Raw genomic sequence first — 19907 nt, forward strand, 5'->3', positions numbered from 1 at the left:
CACATACCCTTGAGCTGTGCAAATGTACCCTTAGTCGAACCACACTCCTCACTCCTGGCGGTTCAAGCTTTTATCTCCGTGGTTAGTACACTGGACTCAATCAGAGGGACAGTGGTTGTGTGGGCTTGAGCCACGGGCAGGACCACACCTGCGTGTGTGCGGATTAGAAAAGATTCAAAAATAGTATCGCATCCCTTCTCTTTGTGTCTCCGACCAGGATGGAAAGTACGACTGCAGCTCCGGCAGCACCCTGACCTTCTGCTTTGCTCGTCCATTTCGATCTACTCAGAGACAAACCTCCAACCAGAGCAAAGTGCCAAGATGCCAGACCGCAGAGCCCAATTGTGAGTGAAGGACAATCAGATGCTGATCTCACCGCACAACTAAGAGACAGGATAGGGATGAAGTGGTGGAATGATGTGAGTGTGTTTAGGTGGACTTTGTTTGATTTGTTTTATGGTGCAAGTCATTCTCTTTCTATGTCATTAACAATGGGTTAACTCACTATTAAATGTATAGAAATGTTCTTACACTGAAAAAATGTTGTGCTGCATTTACTCCATTTTATTTCATCAAGTGGTTTCATGAAATAAAATCATCTGAATCCAGATGTCGTTTTTTTAAGTAGGATGTACATCTGCAAAAAAATCTATCTGGATCCAGATGATTTAAGTTTGTTCAACAATTTGACAAAATACGATTGAGTAAATTCAACCACCATTTTTTTCGGTGTACTCTGCGCACAAGTTCAGTGTACACGCAAAATCATCATCATCTGATTGATGACACATGTGGCCTATTTACTTCTCACCAGGTGCGTATGTTAATGAACAGAGCTGGGCATTCCATCCCGGGGGCGGAATGGTCCATCCTTCCCTCCCGGACGGACGCCCATCTTGGTAAAGTTCAACAGCTGTAAAAAAACAAAAGAAAGTAAAAACATACCAGGTATAACAAGCTCCTCGCTCACGGTTCTCCAAGCCTGGTCTCCTTTTTTCTTGTCCCGGTACTGGTAGCTGGGCGTGTCATATGGTTCGTGATGTCCACAAACCGCGACGATAATCCTTTCCTCCATTTTGCGCTCTCCACAAGACCCGCTGAGTGTACAGGATGCTGTGTGTCAGGATGTCACACCGCTCCAAACGCATCATCCGCACCTGCCCACGCGAACTACATTGACTTCAATGGCTAAGGACAGGACTGCTTTAAAAGGACAGGACAGACGGGGTCGGAGGATGATAATTTTTATGAATAAGGACGAAGGGGACGAGGACGGAAATACACCCAGGTTGCGGACGGAGGAAGGACCGGCAAAAAAGGGTCAAGTGCCCAGCTCTGTTCGTGAATCCAAATTCATTCTAACCGAAACGCTCGTGCCTGCAATCTGCATAAGCCACACCCTTAATTTCCTAGAAAAGGACAATTGATGCATCAAAATGAGATTGGCGAGCAGATTTGAAGTTAGGAGAGAAATTACAGCATGGCGGAAATGAAGGTTATCGTGTCAAAGATGTAAGCAAGGAAAATGGCACTTTTTCAAAGCATTTCCACTGGAGCGTAGATGAAAAACAAAAACGATAACTGGGCCTCGATCACGGAGACGGTCAATGCAGTGTCACCTGAGGTACGCAGTGTGCCTCAGGTGAAGAAAAAGTGGTTTGATATTTGGATGGATGCAAAGAAAAGACAAAGAAAAATAAAAAGGACACTGAAAGAAGACAAGGACACCCTGATCACACTCCACAAGATGAGCGTTTGGCTCCTATAATAAGAAAGCCAATCATTTCTGGCATATGTCAATGGAAAAATTGTGAAAGTGATGACTTTAAACTGTCACTTACAGTTTTTTTTTTGTTTGTTTATTCCTCTTTGGAATTGTTAATATCTTGCAATGCATGACTGAAAAAGAGTGTTTTATTTCACTGGCATCCTCATATTTTGTATTCTACATGTGTGTCATGTGTCCTCTTCCAAATCGCTTACCAGTACAGGGTGGCGGGGAGGTGCTGGAGCCTATCACAGCTGACAATGGGCAAAAGGCAGTTTGCACCCCGAACTGGTCGCCAGCCAGTCGCAGGGCACACACATAGACACCGTCACTGAGCGGGAACCGGTCCCACACTGCCCGCACACAATTCAGGTGTCTGTACCACTACACCATCCGTGACCCGTGTTCTACATTAAGTGTTAAATTGAAAATTCAAGATTGTGAGCACATGAATGGTGGAGAAGTGTCCATTTCAAGTTCATTTCAATTACTGTATTATTGCAGTTTTTATAAATGCATGTAGTTTCAATATGTTGACCAATTTGGGTAAAAAAAAAAGTTTTTTTCACTTTTTTTTTAAAGCTGACCCTTTATTATTTGTGCATACACATGGTCTAAATTTGTTTTCAGAGTAAGAACAAATTCAAGTAAGAACATCAATTCAATTCATGAATCACAGATTTGTGCGTCAAATGTTTGTTTGTATGCACAGTTGCAGCACAAATTACACAATTGGGAATGAGGCTCAGTGGGAGTCAAATGTATAGCAGGTAGGCTTTTTGTCTGTTAATTTGATTGCTATGATTTTAACAACTTAATACACCTTATTAACCAACATTAAAAAAAAAATCAGCCTATTTTAGCAACAAATATTTTAGCTGTCTCTCAGCCCAACAGGTGCGCCCTTCTCAGACACAGACCTCACTTTAAATATAGATTGCAGAAATGCAGATACCACGTGCAGCCATCAGACATGGTGAAAACTAAATACAATTGAAAACAATATGCCAGTACAAAGAAGTTACCTCATTCCGCTTACTGAGAGCTTTCTTTCTGTAGCTAACATTCAAATATTGAAGCTTGAATAATGAAATGATGACAAATACAATGACATAAGTGAAAGGGAAGAATCTTTACCTTTGATCCGTCATTGTACACACTGTACATTATCTTGAGGTTTAGGTCTTTTGTTTGCTTGTTTTATGTCTGAAATCTTCTGTTGCCCAAGACGGATACAGGACCATAGGAGCTTATATGTGTATGTGACATGATCATCTGAAATAAATTTGCTACTGACTCCTAATTATGTTATGTAATGTAAGAGAAGCGCACTATAAATGAATCAAATTCTTTTAACAGTGGTGTCCCGTAAAGTCTTTTAAAATGCCAGCTATTTATTTGGATTTACAAAAAATATATTGTGCGCTCACTGTGATTGTTTTTTTTTTTTTTGTAGATAAGAAACAACTTGTTCTGTTGAATGAACACCAGAGCAAATGTGTGTGTGCTCATAGTACAACTATGAGCTTCACAACTATGCCTACTATAGCATCTCCAACTCACAGAGGTTTGTTGTGGCATGTTAATAACAGAAAAAGTACATGCTAAGTAGTAAGTAGTTAATGGGATATGACCTCCTTAGAAACTAAGTCGTTCTTTCTCTTATGACTGCCTGAGTCCTTCATCTGTCATGTCATAATCAATCGGCATGTGTTTTTTTTTAAATGATTAAATAGACTAAATAGCTTGAAAATAATGGAGTCCATAAGATTCGGCGTGATGATTATTACATTCACTGGAAACTTATCCAATTTCACTTAATTGGTCCAAACAAAATGTATCTTTGTTCATCTATCTATTCAAGCTACGTATAGTGATAGACAAGCAGAATAATTAAATGCTCTTCCACTAGGTAGCAGATGTGGCTTGTTCCACATGGAAAAGATAGCAGTCAGTACGCTCCGTTTCCAAGCTGGTGCGGAGGTAAAGATGCGGGTTTGAACCCCGGAGTTGATGGACGGAGCATGAATGCCATCAGTTACACATGTACTCGTATTTTGTCGAGAACGTTTCATGAGCTTTTACGAGAATTACAACATCTCGCGAGACTGGACGTTACGAGAATATCAACTCAGAAGCGAAACATTCTTCAATGGAAACATCAACAAGTCACAATCGTATTCTTTTCTAAATTTCATTTGCGAACCCAGCCCATGACTCTCATAAGACCAAGAAGAAAAAGTAAAGAAGTTTCCAAACTAAACTCCAGTAATAGTTGTTCCCACTTAGTAGAGAAATTATATTCAGTATGCCTGTCACTGGCGGAGCTAGAGCTGGCTTTCGTACGGAGCCCCTAAGGTGACATGGAAGTATTCGGAAACCGTATTTAACATCAAAAACTGATTTTATGTCTTTGTATATCAAGCGAATTTCAAAGCAATTCAATTAAACTCGCCCACGGCTAAAAACGCTCCTTTTGTTGCTTTGGTTTACACCGAAAATGACCCGTAAGTACATAAACACGCATTTAAAAATAAATACAAAGGTTCACTTGCAGAAAAAAACTTTGCGTTATCTCGCAATTTTTGCGAGGGAACGGAAAGGGTTTTTTTGGTTTACTTCCATGTCACCTCCGTGGGGGCTCCGTGAGAAACACAGCGAGTTTGCCTTGCTTATAACAACAGTAGTCTCATCACCTCCAATGCGCTTCCAGCATGGCGGCTACCCCGGTAGGAACGTCAGCGATGACGCGCCTTGCACGGGCCGTATTCTGTTGCATGAATGTCTACAGGTGGATACATATTGTTTGTACCCAGGGCTGGCCCTAGCCAATGTGGCACCCTAGGCAAAATGTATGTGGTACAGCCCTTCATTGACGATTTAGATACGCTTACAAGAGAAGTTGAATTTTTAACCATAGTTGAGCACTTTACCCTATTTTGCCTTTCCGTACTTGGTCTGCGACCTGGGCACCCTTCCGTCATCGTCCCTTCGTCCTTATTCATAAAAATAATCGTCCTCCAACACCGTCCGTCCTCGCCCTTTTAAAGCGCATCCATTCTTATTCTGTCAGTCTGTCTCCGCAGCCATCCCCCCAAAATTATGCCGAATTCATAAACATTTTAAAACTCATTAGCTGGCATTTCCTATTGACGTCCACTTACCAAGATATGATGATGTTTGTCGAAGTTGGTAGACAGAAACGCTAACGGAAGCCCGTCTAAAATGCTAGGGCAGTGACTAAGTACAAATACAGTACTTCATTCCCGTACTTATTGAGTTTGGGGGGGAAACAAGAAGAAAAAAAGCAGGGACAGCAATGATATCTCCAGTCCAGTTGGTGGCGGTAGTGCACCTTAGGCTCCCATAAAACGGACCAAAGAAACCATTAATATGTTTGTGTCTAAATTAGTGTTGCAACAATCCAACGAAGGACGTCGCTTTCATCGTGTCAGTCGTCACTTTTTTACCCTGGCCACATTTCCACATGTCTTCAGTCAAACTGTAAGTATTGAACGTTTAACCATTTTAAATTAGATCGCATGAGCAAACACGCTCCGTGGGTTAATTTCGTCACGTGCTGCTTTTTGAAAATAATGACCCGAAGAAAAATACCTTTAGGTTATTTTATTTTAACATAATACTTAAGCTTTAACAAGAGGTCAATGTAACCATGAAAGAGTGAAATAAAGTGGTCGATATAAAGAGTAAATAAACTCCATTTTAAACACAATGTGCTTAGAAGGGCTGAGAGATGTTTGAAAAACTATCACAATATAAGTATTTCATATCAGTCAATATTTATAATTTTTGATTTTTTTTTTAAACCTTTTCTTTCAATAACACTTAACTGTTTTTGTGTACATCGTTATGTAGTGTAATGTGCAGTTTATCCTCCACCAGTGGATTGTAAATGCTTATTTGCATTAGGTGCTACCCCAAAGCAGTATTATTTATACACATACATTAGCCTTCATTCAATGCTCATCCAATGTAAGTGACCAAGCGTTTTAGGACTACGTTATCATTTTAGCGGACTCATTTTTGCCATAGTCCATTCATATTTTATTTGCTTGATTTTAACTTGAGTGCGATGCCGGTGTCGGATAAGGACCACAGATCCTTAGACACGATGTAGAAATCTCCATAGCAGCGCCTCCGAGGATGTGGTCAACCTCCGATTTTATAGTGGTCAGTTGCTGTGGGATTGAAACGGCAACCTCCAATTCGGTCGTCATCACCTAACTCCCAAGCCGGGGAAAAGGCAGAGAAAAGAAAGAAGCAGCAGTAAAGAGGCCAAAACAAATAGTTCAATTAAATGCAGAAGTGTACAATAAGTCTTTAGTCGTGTTTTGATCATTTCTACTGAGGTAGCGCCTCTAATTTCCGCAGGTAGGCCCTAGTATAATTTAAATCCCATTGTTTTTGCCTGATCATCTTTTATTTAAAAAAATAGTAAACATTAGGGGTGTAACGATACAGAATCAATGTGTTAGCAATGCGATCCAACTACATCGATAGCGCTGGACTAGTAATCATACATCGGTGCTGGCCACACACCGACACTATCATTTTTACCATTTATTCATCGATTAGAGTGTATATAATTTACACTCAAAAGTCCGAATACCTTTGTATTTTTTAATTCAGATTTGAATGTTATTTTTAATAATTGCAATTGGCTGGCAACCAGTTCAGGGTGTACCCCACCTACTGCCCAAAGACAGCTGGGATAGGATCCAGCACACCCTTGTGAGTATACACGGTTTGGATAATAGATGTATGGATGTTATTTTTACGTCATCTCCGGTCGGCACCGGGGATTTACGTCAAGCATGCAACGTAATGTACATCATAATAGATCAACATAGATCATGGTGGCGAGGAAGAGTCGATTCCTTCCAGGGCAAAAACATCTGAGCACAACTGAATTTGGTTGTCATGTATTATTCCTAAAACAAATCTAGATTAATACTGTAATATTTTACAATTCAAAGGCCATCTAGCAGAATGAAAACCATCAGGTTGGGGAGCAGCACTGGACCATCTCTGCTGGCCCGCTCCGCAGAGAGAACTTTGGACATAGAACCCGGTAAATAACACATCACAACTTTGACTGCTTCATTCACAGCGAATACCGACATGATGTCATCATTTGTTGTTCCATATTAAAGTGGAAAAGACCAACTTTGATCCAGATAAACTTCGCCAGTGTCCATTCGATAAAAGTCACCAGATCCGGGCTTGTCGCCTCTCCTATCACCTTTTGAAATGCAAGAAGGTGAGTACTAGAGCCAGCTGTCCATGTTGATTATCCTTTCACCGATACATTGATCAACATTTATCTGATGTTTTCAACTTTTTTTGCTGCGCTGACATTATTGTGTTGCTCCTTTTCTGTGAGTGCTGCTGTGTGATCAGTAAGTTGCCTTTTGAAGTCAGCTTTATTCTTAATACAACTATTTACAGGTAATCCTCGAATTATGACATACGACTTTACGACGCCCGTGCCTCCTCCTCCATTTTTCCACAGCACCACAGTGACTATGTTTACATGCAGTCAATATTCGGGTTAAAGTCAAAATTCCGATTTCTGAAACATTCTGAATATCCCGTTTACGTGATTGAGCGGACAGAGTTGCTCTGGCATTTGAATAACCATTGTGTACGGCGTCATGACTCAAATGGACGTCATTTCCGCGCGTTCCTTTCAACTGTCAATAAAACACTTGATATTCATGTCACTCACCACATGAATGAAGCTGCCGGTTTCCTCCTCACTCCAAAAGTGTGCTTTTGTGCTGCGTCTGAGCTTGTTTACCTCTGCTTATGTATTTGTGATGGGTTTCGCGCCAAACAACGCACTTCCGCATACACGCACTTCCTGCACTATAAAGACCAGCATTCCTTGCGGTTGAGCATGCGCTGAGTGTCTCGATCGTGTCCGTTTGGGCGCTGGCAATATATTCGATTTATTAGCGGCTATCAGAATTTTAAAAAAAGGTAGATATTCGTCAAAACACTGAATATCGGCGCCGATAATCGGTCTATCCCTACTTTTGAAAGTTCAATGAATGTTTAGGGAATGGGGAGCAAACTGTGCCTGCTCTGCACTGAGACAAAAGCGGCGAGTCTGTCACCTGTTTGACGAAACTAGGGATGTTGCAATATTTCTTTTTGCACAGAAGTCTGAGTCAAAGTCACTTGATTTTGAGTATCCGCCAATACAATGTCCAGATCCGATACCTATGCAATGAAGAAGAAAAAGAGCACATCCAACTTGTCTTTTTTTTTTTTTTTTTTTCCAGCTTGAATAAAGGTATGCAAAGAGGTTTTCATATAGCTGTAAATCAGCAGTGGTTCCAATCAAGAACTAAAATGTTATTCTTGACTTGAGAAATTTAAGAAAATTTAAGTCTGATCTTTTTCAACCCATACTGACCAGCTGAAAATCACGTGATCAGCCTCTATTTCCGATCATGTCGCTCGATCAGGACAACCCTAGATGAAACCACAGAGGTGCATGCAAGAACGAAACTGAAACTAACGTATTGATTTCATCGCAGCAGTATTGATCAATTATTACTGACTTGGTTTCAATATTATTGATATTTGGATCAATCCACCCCCCACTACTACTTAACATGTTACTGGCATCACGGGCGGCAAGCCTAACAAAATAGATATTTCTCTTGGTTTTTACAATTTGATAGGGCTTTGTCATTACATTTAAAAATGAACGATACAACCAAAAATACACCATTTTACCCCATCAGCCTGAAGGTACAGTCGAGTATAGGTTAACCATCATCTGTTACTGATGCAGAACCATCCGCAACTGGCCAAGGAGCTCAAAACCTGCCCCTTCAACGCCTGCCACCTGGTCCCGAAGCATGAGCTGGCCCACCATACTGAAACCTGCCCCGACAGGATTTCAGTGGGCATAAAGGATGGTAAGATGCCAACTTTGTGCCTTTCGACATCTGACTTTTGAGTTGATGTCCGTTCTGTTGACAGGTGGAGCTGGAGGGAAATGGGAGGTTCCGGTCAGGTCCCAGTTCACCGCAGCCACGACTGAGGACTGGGATAAGGGTAAGATTGAAAACGGTAAACTGCAGTTGTACTATGACTTGCATAGCCAGCACCCCAACTTGGGAGCTTTTCGAGTTACAGTGATGCCTTGTGGTGAAAGTGTCTTAAAAGTATTTCTGAAATGCGAGCCGTCATTTGTCAGAATTTTTTCTTTTCTTTTTTTTTTCTCGCTTTGATTTGGAAGCAAAAATTGGAGATACACGTGCTGTTTGGCGCCAGTGAACTCAACTCTTTTCATGACAGTTTGGTAGCGGCAGTAGTGAACAATTCAAAAAGAGTTTGGATTTTCTGGTCTGCATGTCATCAATTGGCCAAGGCTTCTTCTAGCGCAGTGGTTGTTCATAACCTTTTTTTTATTTTTTATTTATTTTTTTAAAAACCTTGGGACCCAACTTTTCCTGTACAAAGTGGCACGGGGACCACTTTTATTGTGGTCAATAACTAAACTAAATCTACTTAAAGTTTGCAAAGCCATTATCACATAAACATAATACAATGTGATCATCAAACACACACCTTGACTCCCAACAAGGATTCCTAAATCAAATTAATCTTGATCTCTAGTCAAACTTTTTTGAAGAACAAAATTTACCTCAGCAAAAAGAAGTTAAATATTGAAATGACAAATACTATGATGTGATGAAATAAATATAAAGAATTAACAAAAGTGCAAATAAAACTACGTATGTAAATTAATTAAACTGCTAATGTTTTCGTGTTGGAACTCTTGAGTTGATCGTCTCCTCTTACCGACACACTTGAGCCTTCTCAGACACGATCGGATGCAGTCTGGGTGCAATGGGGAAAGGCTAACTCTCAGAGTAGTCAATTTAGCTCTGAGTCTGTTTTGGGCTTTGGTCTTAGTGATGGGTTATCTTTTGAGACAGCAATCGAGAAGGAGCCCAGGTCCAGTTTGTCCCACTCTAGTGTAGCATAAATTGGGTCAATTAATTATTGAATGAAATAATGGCGACTGGAGTTCAATGCCTGCACTCACCTTGAGCACCATTAGGGACACCAAGTCTGTTTTGGATTGTTTTTCAAAGGAGAACAGACTAAAAATAAAACCCTCTTTAAATATGAAGGATGCTACATTTGGAGCCTTTTGAGTTGGATTTTTACAATTTGGAGATGAATAAATTTGATTCGAAAACACATACAGTACACAACACAATTTGCATGTTTATTTTCTAATCGACGTGGGAATTGGAACAGGTACGTCATACAGAAAGCTACGTACGTGAAAGGAGGAGCAAAGAATGAGAACTTCATAGGATAAAATAATATAAATTACAAATGAACAATCTTTACAGGACAGCTTTAAGACACTCCTCAGTGATTGGACACATCCCTGACTGAATTTTTGGGTGGGTAAAAAGGCATGAAATGCTCTGAGTCTCCTTAGGCCCAAGGTTCAATTACTGATTCCTCCCTCTTCCGTCATTGTTTGCATGTTATCCTCGTTAAAACTATGAAAACCTATAAATGTCTGGGTGGTTTTAAAGGAGTCGTTTTATTTTCATCTGTGTTATTTTGAAAACTACCCAATCACATTTGATGATTTTATGCAAAAATGTGAGAAATTGCAAAAGCTTTAGATACCTTTTCATGCCACTGTAATCATTAGTTGTTTTTAAATAAACTTCTAATTCACCACGGACAGTTCATGCCGCATGACCGACGCATTGTGCTGTTGGCGACAGGTCTACAACACATGCCACGCACACATCAGGAATTGTTGCTGCTCTGATCGGTCCATTATGTCACATGTTGCGATGACATACAGTTTCCCACAGAGAGGATGGACCACGCAGCTCGTTGCTGCTGCAAAGCAAACTAGTTTGGCAGTGGCATGGGTGTTATGCCACATATGTGTGTGTAAATAAGATACTCACCCACGTTCCCCCTTAGCCGCCACCTTCCAGATCGTTTTTGCAATAAAATGAAATGCATAGTCTAGTCATCTCGGTTCCTTTATGGTTGTAGCAGGCACAATATCCATTGTTTTCGCTGTCTTTTTGAATCGACGCCCCCGACTTGGAGCGTAACTGTTTCAAAACAACTTGTGTCCACGAGTATAGTCAAGCTGCGTGCAGCACTCAAGGATGACGCTAGCACATAAAGATGGAGTTCATGCACTTCTGGCGTCTTCCGTACTACAAGCAACACAGCAGGACTTGCTCATTGAAATTAACAAACCTCGCTCTAATTCACCGCTCTCGCTCTCTCTCGCTCCGGAAATGCGCGATAGCAAACCTGCTGTGTAATGGTTTGCTGGCATGCTTTTATTTTGAAGTCTGGGAAGTGCGAAGGAGGACAAGTGTGGAAAATAAGTAACTTGCTGAATGCTTGCAGACGACTTGTCGTCTGTAGGACCCAAATAATTATACAATACGACAAAACCAACCCCGGGGCTTGCAATGGAAGTAAGCACACGCAGCTGGGTAAGTACTAGTGGTGCTTTTGAAGCGTGTCCACAGCGGGTTTGAATAGTAAATTAGCCAGCTAATCTTTAAATAAACCATTTCCCTTAGCATCTCTCCCGCGGTGGCGTCATGCACGTTTTATTTATATTTATTTATTTTTGGGGGGGGGGGCGGAACAGGGCGGGAGGTGATTATTTTTAGGATAAGGGCGAGGGTCGAGGCCGGAAGGGTACCCAGGTCAAGGGTGAAGGGTCGCGGCCGGACCGGCAAAAAAGGGTCAAGTGCCCAGCTCTGGAAAAGTGTGATTCAACTCCATTCTCAAGTAACTAGCTTTTACTTTTATCAAATAAATGCCCGCCTTTGCCTTTTTGTACATGCTCTGCTATTCCACTGAGAGTTTCACTCGGTCCTGTTTGTTCAGCAGAGGTGGACGAAGCAGCAGTTCCGTTTGTTTGGGGCGAAACTACATTGCCCTGTGTGTTCCAGGGGTAAGTCATTCGCATGGTCGTGGGAAAATCGTGTTTTTCATTTGTCATTGACGTTGCTGTTCTCCAATAGATCCCAAGCTCAGGCCTCAAACGCTGTCGGCATCATGTTCCGTGGACCCGCGTCCCTCCCATGGTAGTTAGAAATGTTTTATTGGTTGCCGTTGGGATCAGTTTGTGCACTTTTCACTTTGTTGCTAACTTTTGGTTCTAATTGTTGCATACCTTTTTAAGCTTTTGCTTTTAAAATGTTGTGTTGTTTGGTGTTCTCTGACATTATAAACAAAACCAAAAAAAAACACTTCTAGTAATATTTTTTTACACAAATATTTTGCATGATATTTGTGATAGTGAAACTATTAATGCTCATTGACTGTAAGAGGAGTTCATGTGCGGTAACTTATTGATGCCACACCAGGAAAACAAGACAAGTTCAGCATCATATTACTTGATGAGTTTGACTGCCAGATTCGACAAAATCAAATCAAGCAATTCCTTCCGATTGAGGTCACAGGTGGGGCCCTATGTTGGCATGTGTCTCCTTTTTAAATGATACATATTTTTAAACACTTGGCCTTATTTATTTTTGTTACAATATTATAAAAGAACAATGTATTGTACTTGCTTCATGTGTTACTTTAATAAGACACAAAAAGGACTCTGCCACTGACTTGAAGTGGAAGGAATTGCTTCGTTTTGTTTTGCTGAATGCGAAAGTCAAATTGGAGCGGCAGCAATACATGTGTGGAGCTCGGAGCTCAACAACAAAAAATCCATGTTGTCACTGGATGACCACTAGGTGTCAACCCTTGGCTTCTTGTCGGTAATTCAATGGTCGCTCCTGGCTTGCTACAATGGGAAGGAAGGAGAATTCGAATTAAGTAACCCACAGTCTTGTTGAGGATTAAATGAAGTAATCATGTTTAATAACACTGTCTTGAATCGGTTTAATGTAAATGGGGTGCAAAATCAGCAGGTAAACATGAAAAAAATGTACCTCAGGAATTACACAGAAGGGTAATGTGCGGGATGCTAATTAGAACACGTACTGCCTCTACTGTACATTTGAATGCCTGTTTCAACACGTGGATACAATTTGATATCATTTTAACGTAATCCAAGAACGGATTGTGGTGGACTAGTTGCCCCTACAGACGAATCTGATGCGTTCTATCCAGTTCTTCCAAGATTGAGCTTCCCTCATTGTCGCTCTCAGGCCGTATGACGACTGGACATTGCCCTTCACCACCCTCACTTGCTGACCAGGATGTCTCAGTTTCACCTAATTGACAAAAAAAAAAACATAATCCGACATTGTCTCTTACAGATGCATGTGTCTTACAAACAACAGTTTTACCTTCGATGTTGGCAGAGTCTAAATCACTGCACGCACTGAAAGAAAAGAGCAATTAAATGAATACAATAAAGAAAAAAAAGGATATACGACTGCTTGTTTATGATGAATGCTTAACGATTAAAAATAAATGGGTTAGGTGGTGCGCGGCTGGAGGGAACGGCACCCGCTCCAAATGAGCTGCCGAGAGAGAGAGCACAACACAACAGCCAAACCGTGACAATGAATTGCAGTATGTAAAACAGTGATCATTCTGATTGGCTGTTAGCAATCAAAATGCAGATCCGATTGATGACGTCATGCCCTGGCAACTACAATACGTCCCATTAAATTTGTATGATGCGCTCGTTATGGCCATTTTTTTGTTCAATTCACCTCGAACCTTTGTCGAGAGGGAGAAAATCATTTTGTTTTTACCTATGTGTCTTCTTAAAGCAATTATCAATTATACATCATATATCACTATTGTGTATGAATGTAGTTGAGTATGTTGATAATTTCATTTGTGGTTTACAGTCTGGGATTATTTACTGGACAAAATATCAGTTACAGTATTTATATTAACAAATAAATCAAATTTATATAATACTGATCGAACATAGTGATCTCTACAGACTGTTTAAATATCCTCATTACAAGTTAACTTTACCAGGTACAGTATGGTAGCAAATTTAGCATTTTCAAATAAAGTAACTTAAACTTGAGTAACTCATTACTCTACAAAGACAGTAATGTAAAGACACATATTACTTTCCCATGCAAATAACTAGTACGCCCATGATAAATGAATGCATTGGGTAAAAAAAAAACAATCTTGAAAAAACAGGAATAACCCAACAAGTACTTTATATGAAAAGCGGATAAATACAAAAAAATGAAGTGACAAATATTCCATAAATATGTGGATGCGGAACCGAGTATGCGGGGGTCCACTGTATATAGAGACAGCCACAATGAGGCTCTATAAGATGCAGTAATATTTTTATTTAATTTTATTTTTTGTAGAGGATAGATATATCGGTAATGGTTATATTGTCCTAAACCATCTGTCTACGTGTTTCACTTTCTGTTCAAATATGTGTAACTTAAAGGCTTCAGGTCGTTTAATTACCTGACATGTTTCGGTGTGTACTTCCACTCTGAAGGCGGAAGTACACGCCGAAACATGTCAGGTAATTAAACGACCTAAAATCACGGTTGTGTGTTATATATGAACCAACCAAAAATAGATAACATGGAAGACAAAATCAACTTAATACAACTGTAACTTAAAGTGGTTAAAACACCTGAAACGTCGATGCCATTTGTTAGCCCATATATTGAATTTTGCATTGCTTAACAATAATAATAATAATGCTTGTTAGCATTAAGTTAGACTTTTCTAAGTCAAAGCTATGTAGTTGTTTGAAATGGCCTGTGGCTTAAAACAAATTCCAGAAGGTTCCATTAACTTGTAAAGGTTGTAGTGCATTTAAAGTTCATCTGAAATTCCAAGCCCAAAAGCCAACTATCTCAAACTTTTTTGTGAGTAGTGTGTGCACTAGGCACTCCTCACAATCTGCTTGCATTGATATCCTTGAATGACAGCTGGCAGATGGAAAAGTTCAGAGGTGAATTTTTGCAAAGAGGAACGCAGAGGCTGAAAACGACACCTGCCCTTTGCCTGTTTTGACTGTCCTCTCTCACCACTGGATGACTGGCATTTTCAGGGGCATGTTCTCTGGCTTCATAACTCGCTTAACCCTTTCACGCATACGTAAGATGCATGGGAGGGAGCCCATGCAAGCACAAGGAGAACATACAGTTCAAGCGCCACTCCATAGGCCTGAGTCAAGATTCAAACCCACAATAGCACAATTCATGTCAAAACAATAGCAAACTCCATAGGTGCAGTCTAACGATTAGAATCAATGTGGTGGTGTTATAACCCCTTTAAAGGAAAGTCAAGACAAAAATTGTGTGTGGTATGGTATTCTGACATGATTGTGGAATATTAATTAAGCAGTAAAATCCACCCGTTTTTATCCATGTCAGGGGTGGCCACATGTTGCCAATTGCTATTGACTAGGGGCTCATCTCGTGTCTCTTATAGGTGCAACGTTTCTCGCTCCTCAAAACATTGAGCATCTCATTGTCTTAAACACGCATTGAAGTGTGAGGACCTTCCGGAGCTATCTTAAATCGAGCGACATCTAGTGTTTCCTCTGCGGAAATCCCATAGCTCCTCGATGGTGATGTATGAAAACGGGAGTGTATAAGCAGGACTGTCGCAGGACTATAATTTAAATAGTTATAATCCATGTTTGTGTCATCTCTTGGTTATTTTAGTTTGAATGTTATTTGATTTTAATTTAATCCCACTTGAAACAAAGCATAAAGTGGACATTTGTGGTGGGACTAATAATTCAGACACACAGACGGTGCATTTGTGATGTGTAAATGACATGAGGTCATCTTTAGAGGACATCTCCATGAAGTGACAAACGAGTGATTATCCCATTACTCAAAACGTTTGTACCTCCTCCTGCCTCGCTCCTTTGTCAACCTCCTCCCTCCTCGATGGAATTTTTGGTGGGAGGTGCTAGCATGTAAACAGGAGTGAGGACCTAGGAATGTGCAATTAGACAAATGAGATGAGCCCTGACAATGACATCACAATGCCTATGGGCTCAGCTTGTGATCGTCACATGACCAACCCCAAGAAACAGGTAAGCCATGATTGGTTGTTAACTGAAAACTTACTCACGCTGTCATTTTCAGTTCGATAACAGATATTTGAACACAAAAGTTGCAGCAACACATGAAGACAGACCATGTAACAATACTCATTTATTTATCCTCTGCAAAGAAGGACTGTTACTACTGTACTGAGGAACTGAGATTGTTTCATTATATACTGTATGTGTGTCTTATACTGCCCCCCAGGCGGCTAAGGCGGAGAAAACTCACGGGGAGAACATTCAAACTCCACACAGGGAGGCTGGAGCCGGGATCGAACCCAGGACCTCTGAACTGTGAGGCGGACGTGCTAACCAGTAGATTTAATCAAATATATAAATCAGAGTAAACCTGTGTCAGACACAAGGTGCTCTCTATGTGCAGCCATTTTCTCACTGAGCACCATCCTCCTGTCTTAACACATTGTATATTCAAATAAAATGGCAAACTTAAAGGGACGGTGGGGCCGGAATGGCCATGTGTTCACTAACAAGTTCATTTGATATATTTTTTGATCAGGAAAATGGAAAGAGTTGTCATTTTCTATTTTATCAATAAATTTGGGAGAAATTAGGAAATAAGTGACTCCATGAATAACGCCTCTTGTTAATGAGGAGAATGGCCGCGCCCCCTACCGTTCTATCCTTGTTCGGTCGGAGTCACTGGAGGGGCCGATTACAAATCCTCCATTGGAAATCATTGTACTTTCATTGCTTATAACGTCCAAAAATGGTTGTCAATTGGCACCAAAATTTATGTGGACATCCTTACTAATGACCACTTCCACATATCAAAAGGATGAACCTCTCTGTGGCTGATTTATGAGAATGAAGAAATGTGGGCGTGAGCATGAGCTACATAGATTTATGCTGGGACGAGCGCACACTGCTTCTTTGCTTTAAAAGAAAAACATGAGTTGACACGAGTTTAGCGTCGCTCAATGTCAGAAATATAAACTAGTCGCGGTTCGTGTGCGCATTCATGCTTTTGTCCGCTTCAGCCTGTGTAAGTGGAGAGGGCGGGAAAATTTGTCATAAACCTAATCACAAAAACCCTAAAAAGTTGGGTCAAAACAGAATAACCCAATTTTTTGGTTCAAATTGACCCATGTCTGCGTCGGTCCTTTTTTAACATAGCAATTGGGTCAAATTTAACCCAAAAATAGTTATTTTTGACCCAACTGTTTTTAGAGTGACATTCCCATTGGGTCAACACTACCCCCTCCCCCTTTCTGGCATCCATTAAATAGTTCAACTGAGAATATGCAGTCTTCTGGTAATTATAGCGAACATTAAAGATAAAAGAACAGAAGCAGATAAAAGGTTCCCTCCATAAATGTTTCACTCTAAAATGATCTGTTTTAATCAAAGAAGTTAAAGAACATTCTTACAGTCAACATCAATCAAAATCATTACTTTCACATGGCCGAGAAGTCATTGTTTTTCTTAAAGAATGATGGCAGCATCCCCCACTGAGGTGTTGCGTCACTCTGGCCACCCCACTTAAAAATGTTACGGCTACGCCCCTGCCCACTCTCCCATCTGGACAATTACGTTTGGTATTGAATTGAAGCCTTCATGATGCACCGTGTTTATTTGCTTAAATTATTTTTAATTATGCCATGTTTCGATAAAGTACAATATTGCAGAGTGCTTTTTTTCCTCATGAAATAAAACATTCCAATTGGTATTTATTTATGAGGCCGAAACAGCTCACTTACATTCATTTCAATGACAAATGATGAGAAATATGTCAAGTGGCACTGAGTCTCGAGCGTGGCTGACTGTCTCGTTTCTTTGTCAGTGTTGTCTTATTTACCTGTAATCTTTGGGAGGTCTCATGATGCCTTTCACTTCTTGCTGCCCACCGCCTGGCTCCTGTAATTCCTCTTCATAGGACAGAAGCAGAGACACCGCGTAGTTCATATGGGAGTTATTGTCCCAGTGATCCCCCTCAGTGGTTTCATAGCGGACAACGAACTCAATGCGAGAGCCGTGGGTGACGTAAGGGGGCGAAAAAGACAGCTTGAAGGAGAACGTGTCCGTGTCCCCGTCGTGGGATCCCTGGACATACTCTGCTGGGTGATCGAAGTATGTCTTCCAGTTGTCCATTGTGGACCTGATGTAGACCGCTTTGTGGAAGGACACGTTAAGCACCCGCACCAGGCCACTGAATGCGAGGGGCTCATCCTCCACGGGCCCGACTTGCTCGATGCACACTTTGTGCGCGCGCACAGCCTCCAGCAGCGCGCCTCCGCCGGGGGGTTCAAAGTCCGGGTGCACATGGAAGACTGGCTCTCGCTCAGCCGGGCAATACTTGGCCCGCTCTTCGTCCCATCTCGCAGAGTCCTCTTCGTCGTCCGAGTCGAAGGTGACGAACTCGCGGACGTCCACCAGGTCTCCGCCAGTCGTGTCAGCGAACGACACTCGCTTTCCGGGGGACAGCGACGCTTGGATTCGCAGGTACTCGGCGGTCTCGTCGTGGATGGACGCGCCTCGCCTCCTGGGCACTGGCGAGCATCTCGGGATCAGGCGCACGTTCTCGCTTCCCTCATCGTCGTCTTCGTCGTCGTCGTCGTCGTCGTCATCCGCCAAATGCCCCTCTGCCTCGTCAGGTGACCTGGCAGTTTTGATGGGAGCGAAAAGACTCTCTTGATTTGGTATTGTTAAAAAAGACATTTCTGCTCATAGGCTACGAGGACCCTCGAGAAGAACGACACGACTAGCAGCGACAGCTCTGGCCCGCACTGACGGCGCATTATGCACAGTCTCCTAGTTTAACGTGCGCCGTTAAATGTCACACATGGGAAACTTGTCCTGCCAGACCTGGTGATCGTGTATCCCCTGCTAAAACATCACACTTTGGCCGCTGTCGGGGTCTAATTTTAGCCTTGACCTACCGGATCTCCATGCTCCCAATGTGTCTTCCAGTTGGTATGATCCCCCACCCCAGTCCCCCGCTCCCTTCACGGGTCTCGTTTGGTTTGGGCTGGCTCGACGCCGACAATTGGAAATGTGATATTACGGGCTGCATACCCGGGAGGCATAAAGTCAATTAATGTACTACAAATATCATTACAGCTAATTAAAAACGGCAATGTTTTATGAGAGTCCGCCAATATATTTTCGGTCATCGGTTTTTTTTTTTTCGTTTCTGCAGCCTGTCTGCACACTATGGGAGGCAGACTGATCCAACTATGCCAATTCTGATACCAATATCGTTGAGAAGCAACAAAATTGTACTGCAGTAGATTTTTCAGGTACCTATTTATTTGTTTTTTTCTTTTTCTGACATTTTATTTGTACTCCCTATTTTGCTCAAATGGGCTCTTGTTTCAACATCAGTAAATTGATGACTTGTGATAAAAGACGTACAGAGAGAGGCAAAGTAAACTACTGTTAAGATTCTAATTGTTTAAGATTTGGAGGTCTTATGAGGCGGCAAAAATTTGCAGGAACAGCAGCAATAGAGGACCATGATCGAGGGAGCAGAGAATGGCTGGCAAAACACATTTGTAGAAGCAAGATAATGCCCATCTATGGCCCTATTTAAGAATTATTAATGCTGTCGACTACTACTTGTAGAATGAGTTGCGATGAATGTGTTGTCTTGTACAAGCCTAAAAAAACACCACATTCTGGTGTTCAAAAATGGTCCCTCTAACGATGTATTTTTTTTTTTCTTCAGTTTTTGCCGTTCTCTCATGAATTATCTCTGAATGGTTGCTAGCCCTTAAACAACACTGTGTTATGGGTATATTGATACTACAAGTAGTACTAGAATAGAACTGAATACAATAGACAATTCTTTATTGTTCACTGAGGTGCAAAATTGACTTTGGCTCACCAACACAGAAGACAGAGAACAATAAAATACAGATATGACATGTATAAAACAGATAGCAGACACATAAAAAATTGGAGTAAGGTAGGAATAAAAGTAAATGTAATTAAATACATCAATACTTAAATATGAGTTACTCTTCTGTATGTACTGCTGTACTTTAATCGTAGGTTTAAACTAGGAGTGTAACAATACGTTTTTGACCGATTAGATGATATCGA

The 19907-nt window shown here is 41.2% G+C and overlaps 3 protein-coding genes and 1 long non-coding RNA gene across 7 annotated transcripts in view; 2 read left to right on the plus strand and 2 right to left on the minus strand.

Annotated features, from left to right (window-relative positions):
* LOC147153511 (uncharacterized) overlaps nt 1-3089 on the plus strand; it is a 13625-nt gene extending 10536 nt beyond the window's left edge. For all 3 annotated transcript variants that reach the window (XM_086031138.1, XM_086031155.1, XM_086031147.1), the window contains one exon: nt 218-3089. In XM_086031138.1, coding sequence (XP_085887264.1) covers nt 218-352 — 135 coding nt within the window. In that variant the 3' untranslated portion in view covers nt 353-3089. The remainder of the gene's footprint in view (nt 1-217) is intronic.
* The window catches only part of LOC147153512 (uncharacterized), a 14685-nt gene extending 9601 nt beyond the window's left edge, over nt 1-5084 (minus strand). Inside the window, exons 1-2 of the long non-coding RNA XR_015086871.1 lie at nt 4933-5084; nt 946-1157 (exon numbers count right to left, since the gene is read on the minus strand). This is a non-coding gene — a long non-coding RNA (uncharacterized LOC147153512). The remainder of the gene's footprint in view (nt 1-945; nt 1158-4932) is intronic.
* A 24-nt stretch (nt 5085-5108) lies between these two features.
* On the plus strand, nt 5109-12344 carry gtsf1 (gametocyte specific factor 1). Of its 2 annotated transcripts, none has more exons than XM_086031209.1 (7): nt 5109-5272; nt 6766-6860; nt 6943-7049; nt 8595-8721; nt 8786-8860; nt 11708-11774; nt 11845-12344. In XM_086031209.1, the coding sequence occupies exons 1-7, from the start codon at nt 5256-5258 to the stop codon at nt 11909-11911; spliced, it is 555 nt and encodes a 184-aa protein (XP_085887335.1). In that variant the 5' UTR covers nt 5109-5255; the 3' UTR covers nt 11912-12344. The 2 variants fall into 2 exon arrangements, with proteins under 2 accessions (XP_085887335.1, XP_085887344.1); XM_086031218.1 differs by having other exon boundaries at nt 11711-11774; nt 11845-12337.
* A 331-nt stretch (nt 12345-12675) lies between these two features.
* Nucleotides 12676-18791, minus strand: LOC147153514 (protein phosphatase 1 regulatory subunit 3A). Its single transcript, XM_086031198.1, has 3 exons — nt 17662-18791; nt 13129-13163; nt 12676-13053 (listed from the first exon to the last, which is right to left on the minus strand). The coding sequence occupies exons 1-3, from the start codon at nt 18519-18521 to the stop codon at nt 12920-12922; spliced, it is 1029 nt and encodes a 342-aa protein (XP_085887324.1). The 5' UTR covers nt 18522-18791; the 3' UTR covers nt 12676-12919.
* Nucleotides 18792-19907: the final 1116 nt, after the last annotated feature.

Source organism: Filicampus tigris, chromosome 1 (genome assembly GCF_054856515.1).
Source record: "Filicampus tigris isolate MCC_2025a chromosome 1, RoL_Ftig_1.0, whole genome shotgun sequence".
Classification (NCBI taxonomy): Eukaryota; Metazoa; Chordata; class Actinopteri; order Syngnathiformes; family Syngnathidae; genus Filicampus; species Filicampus tigris.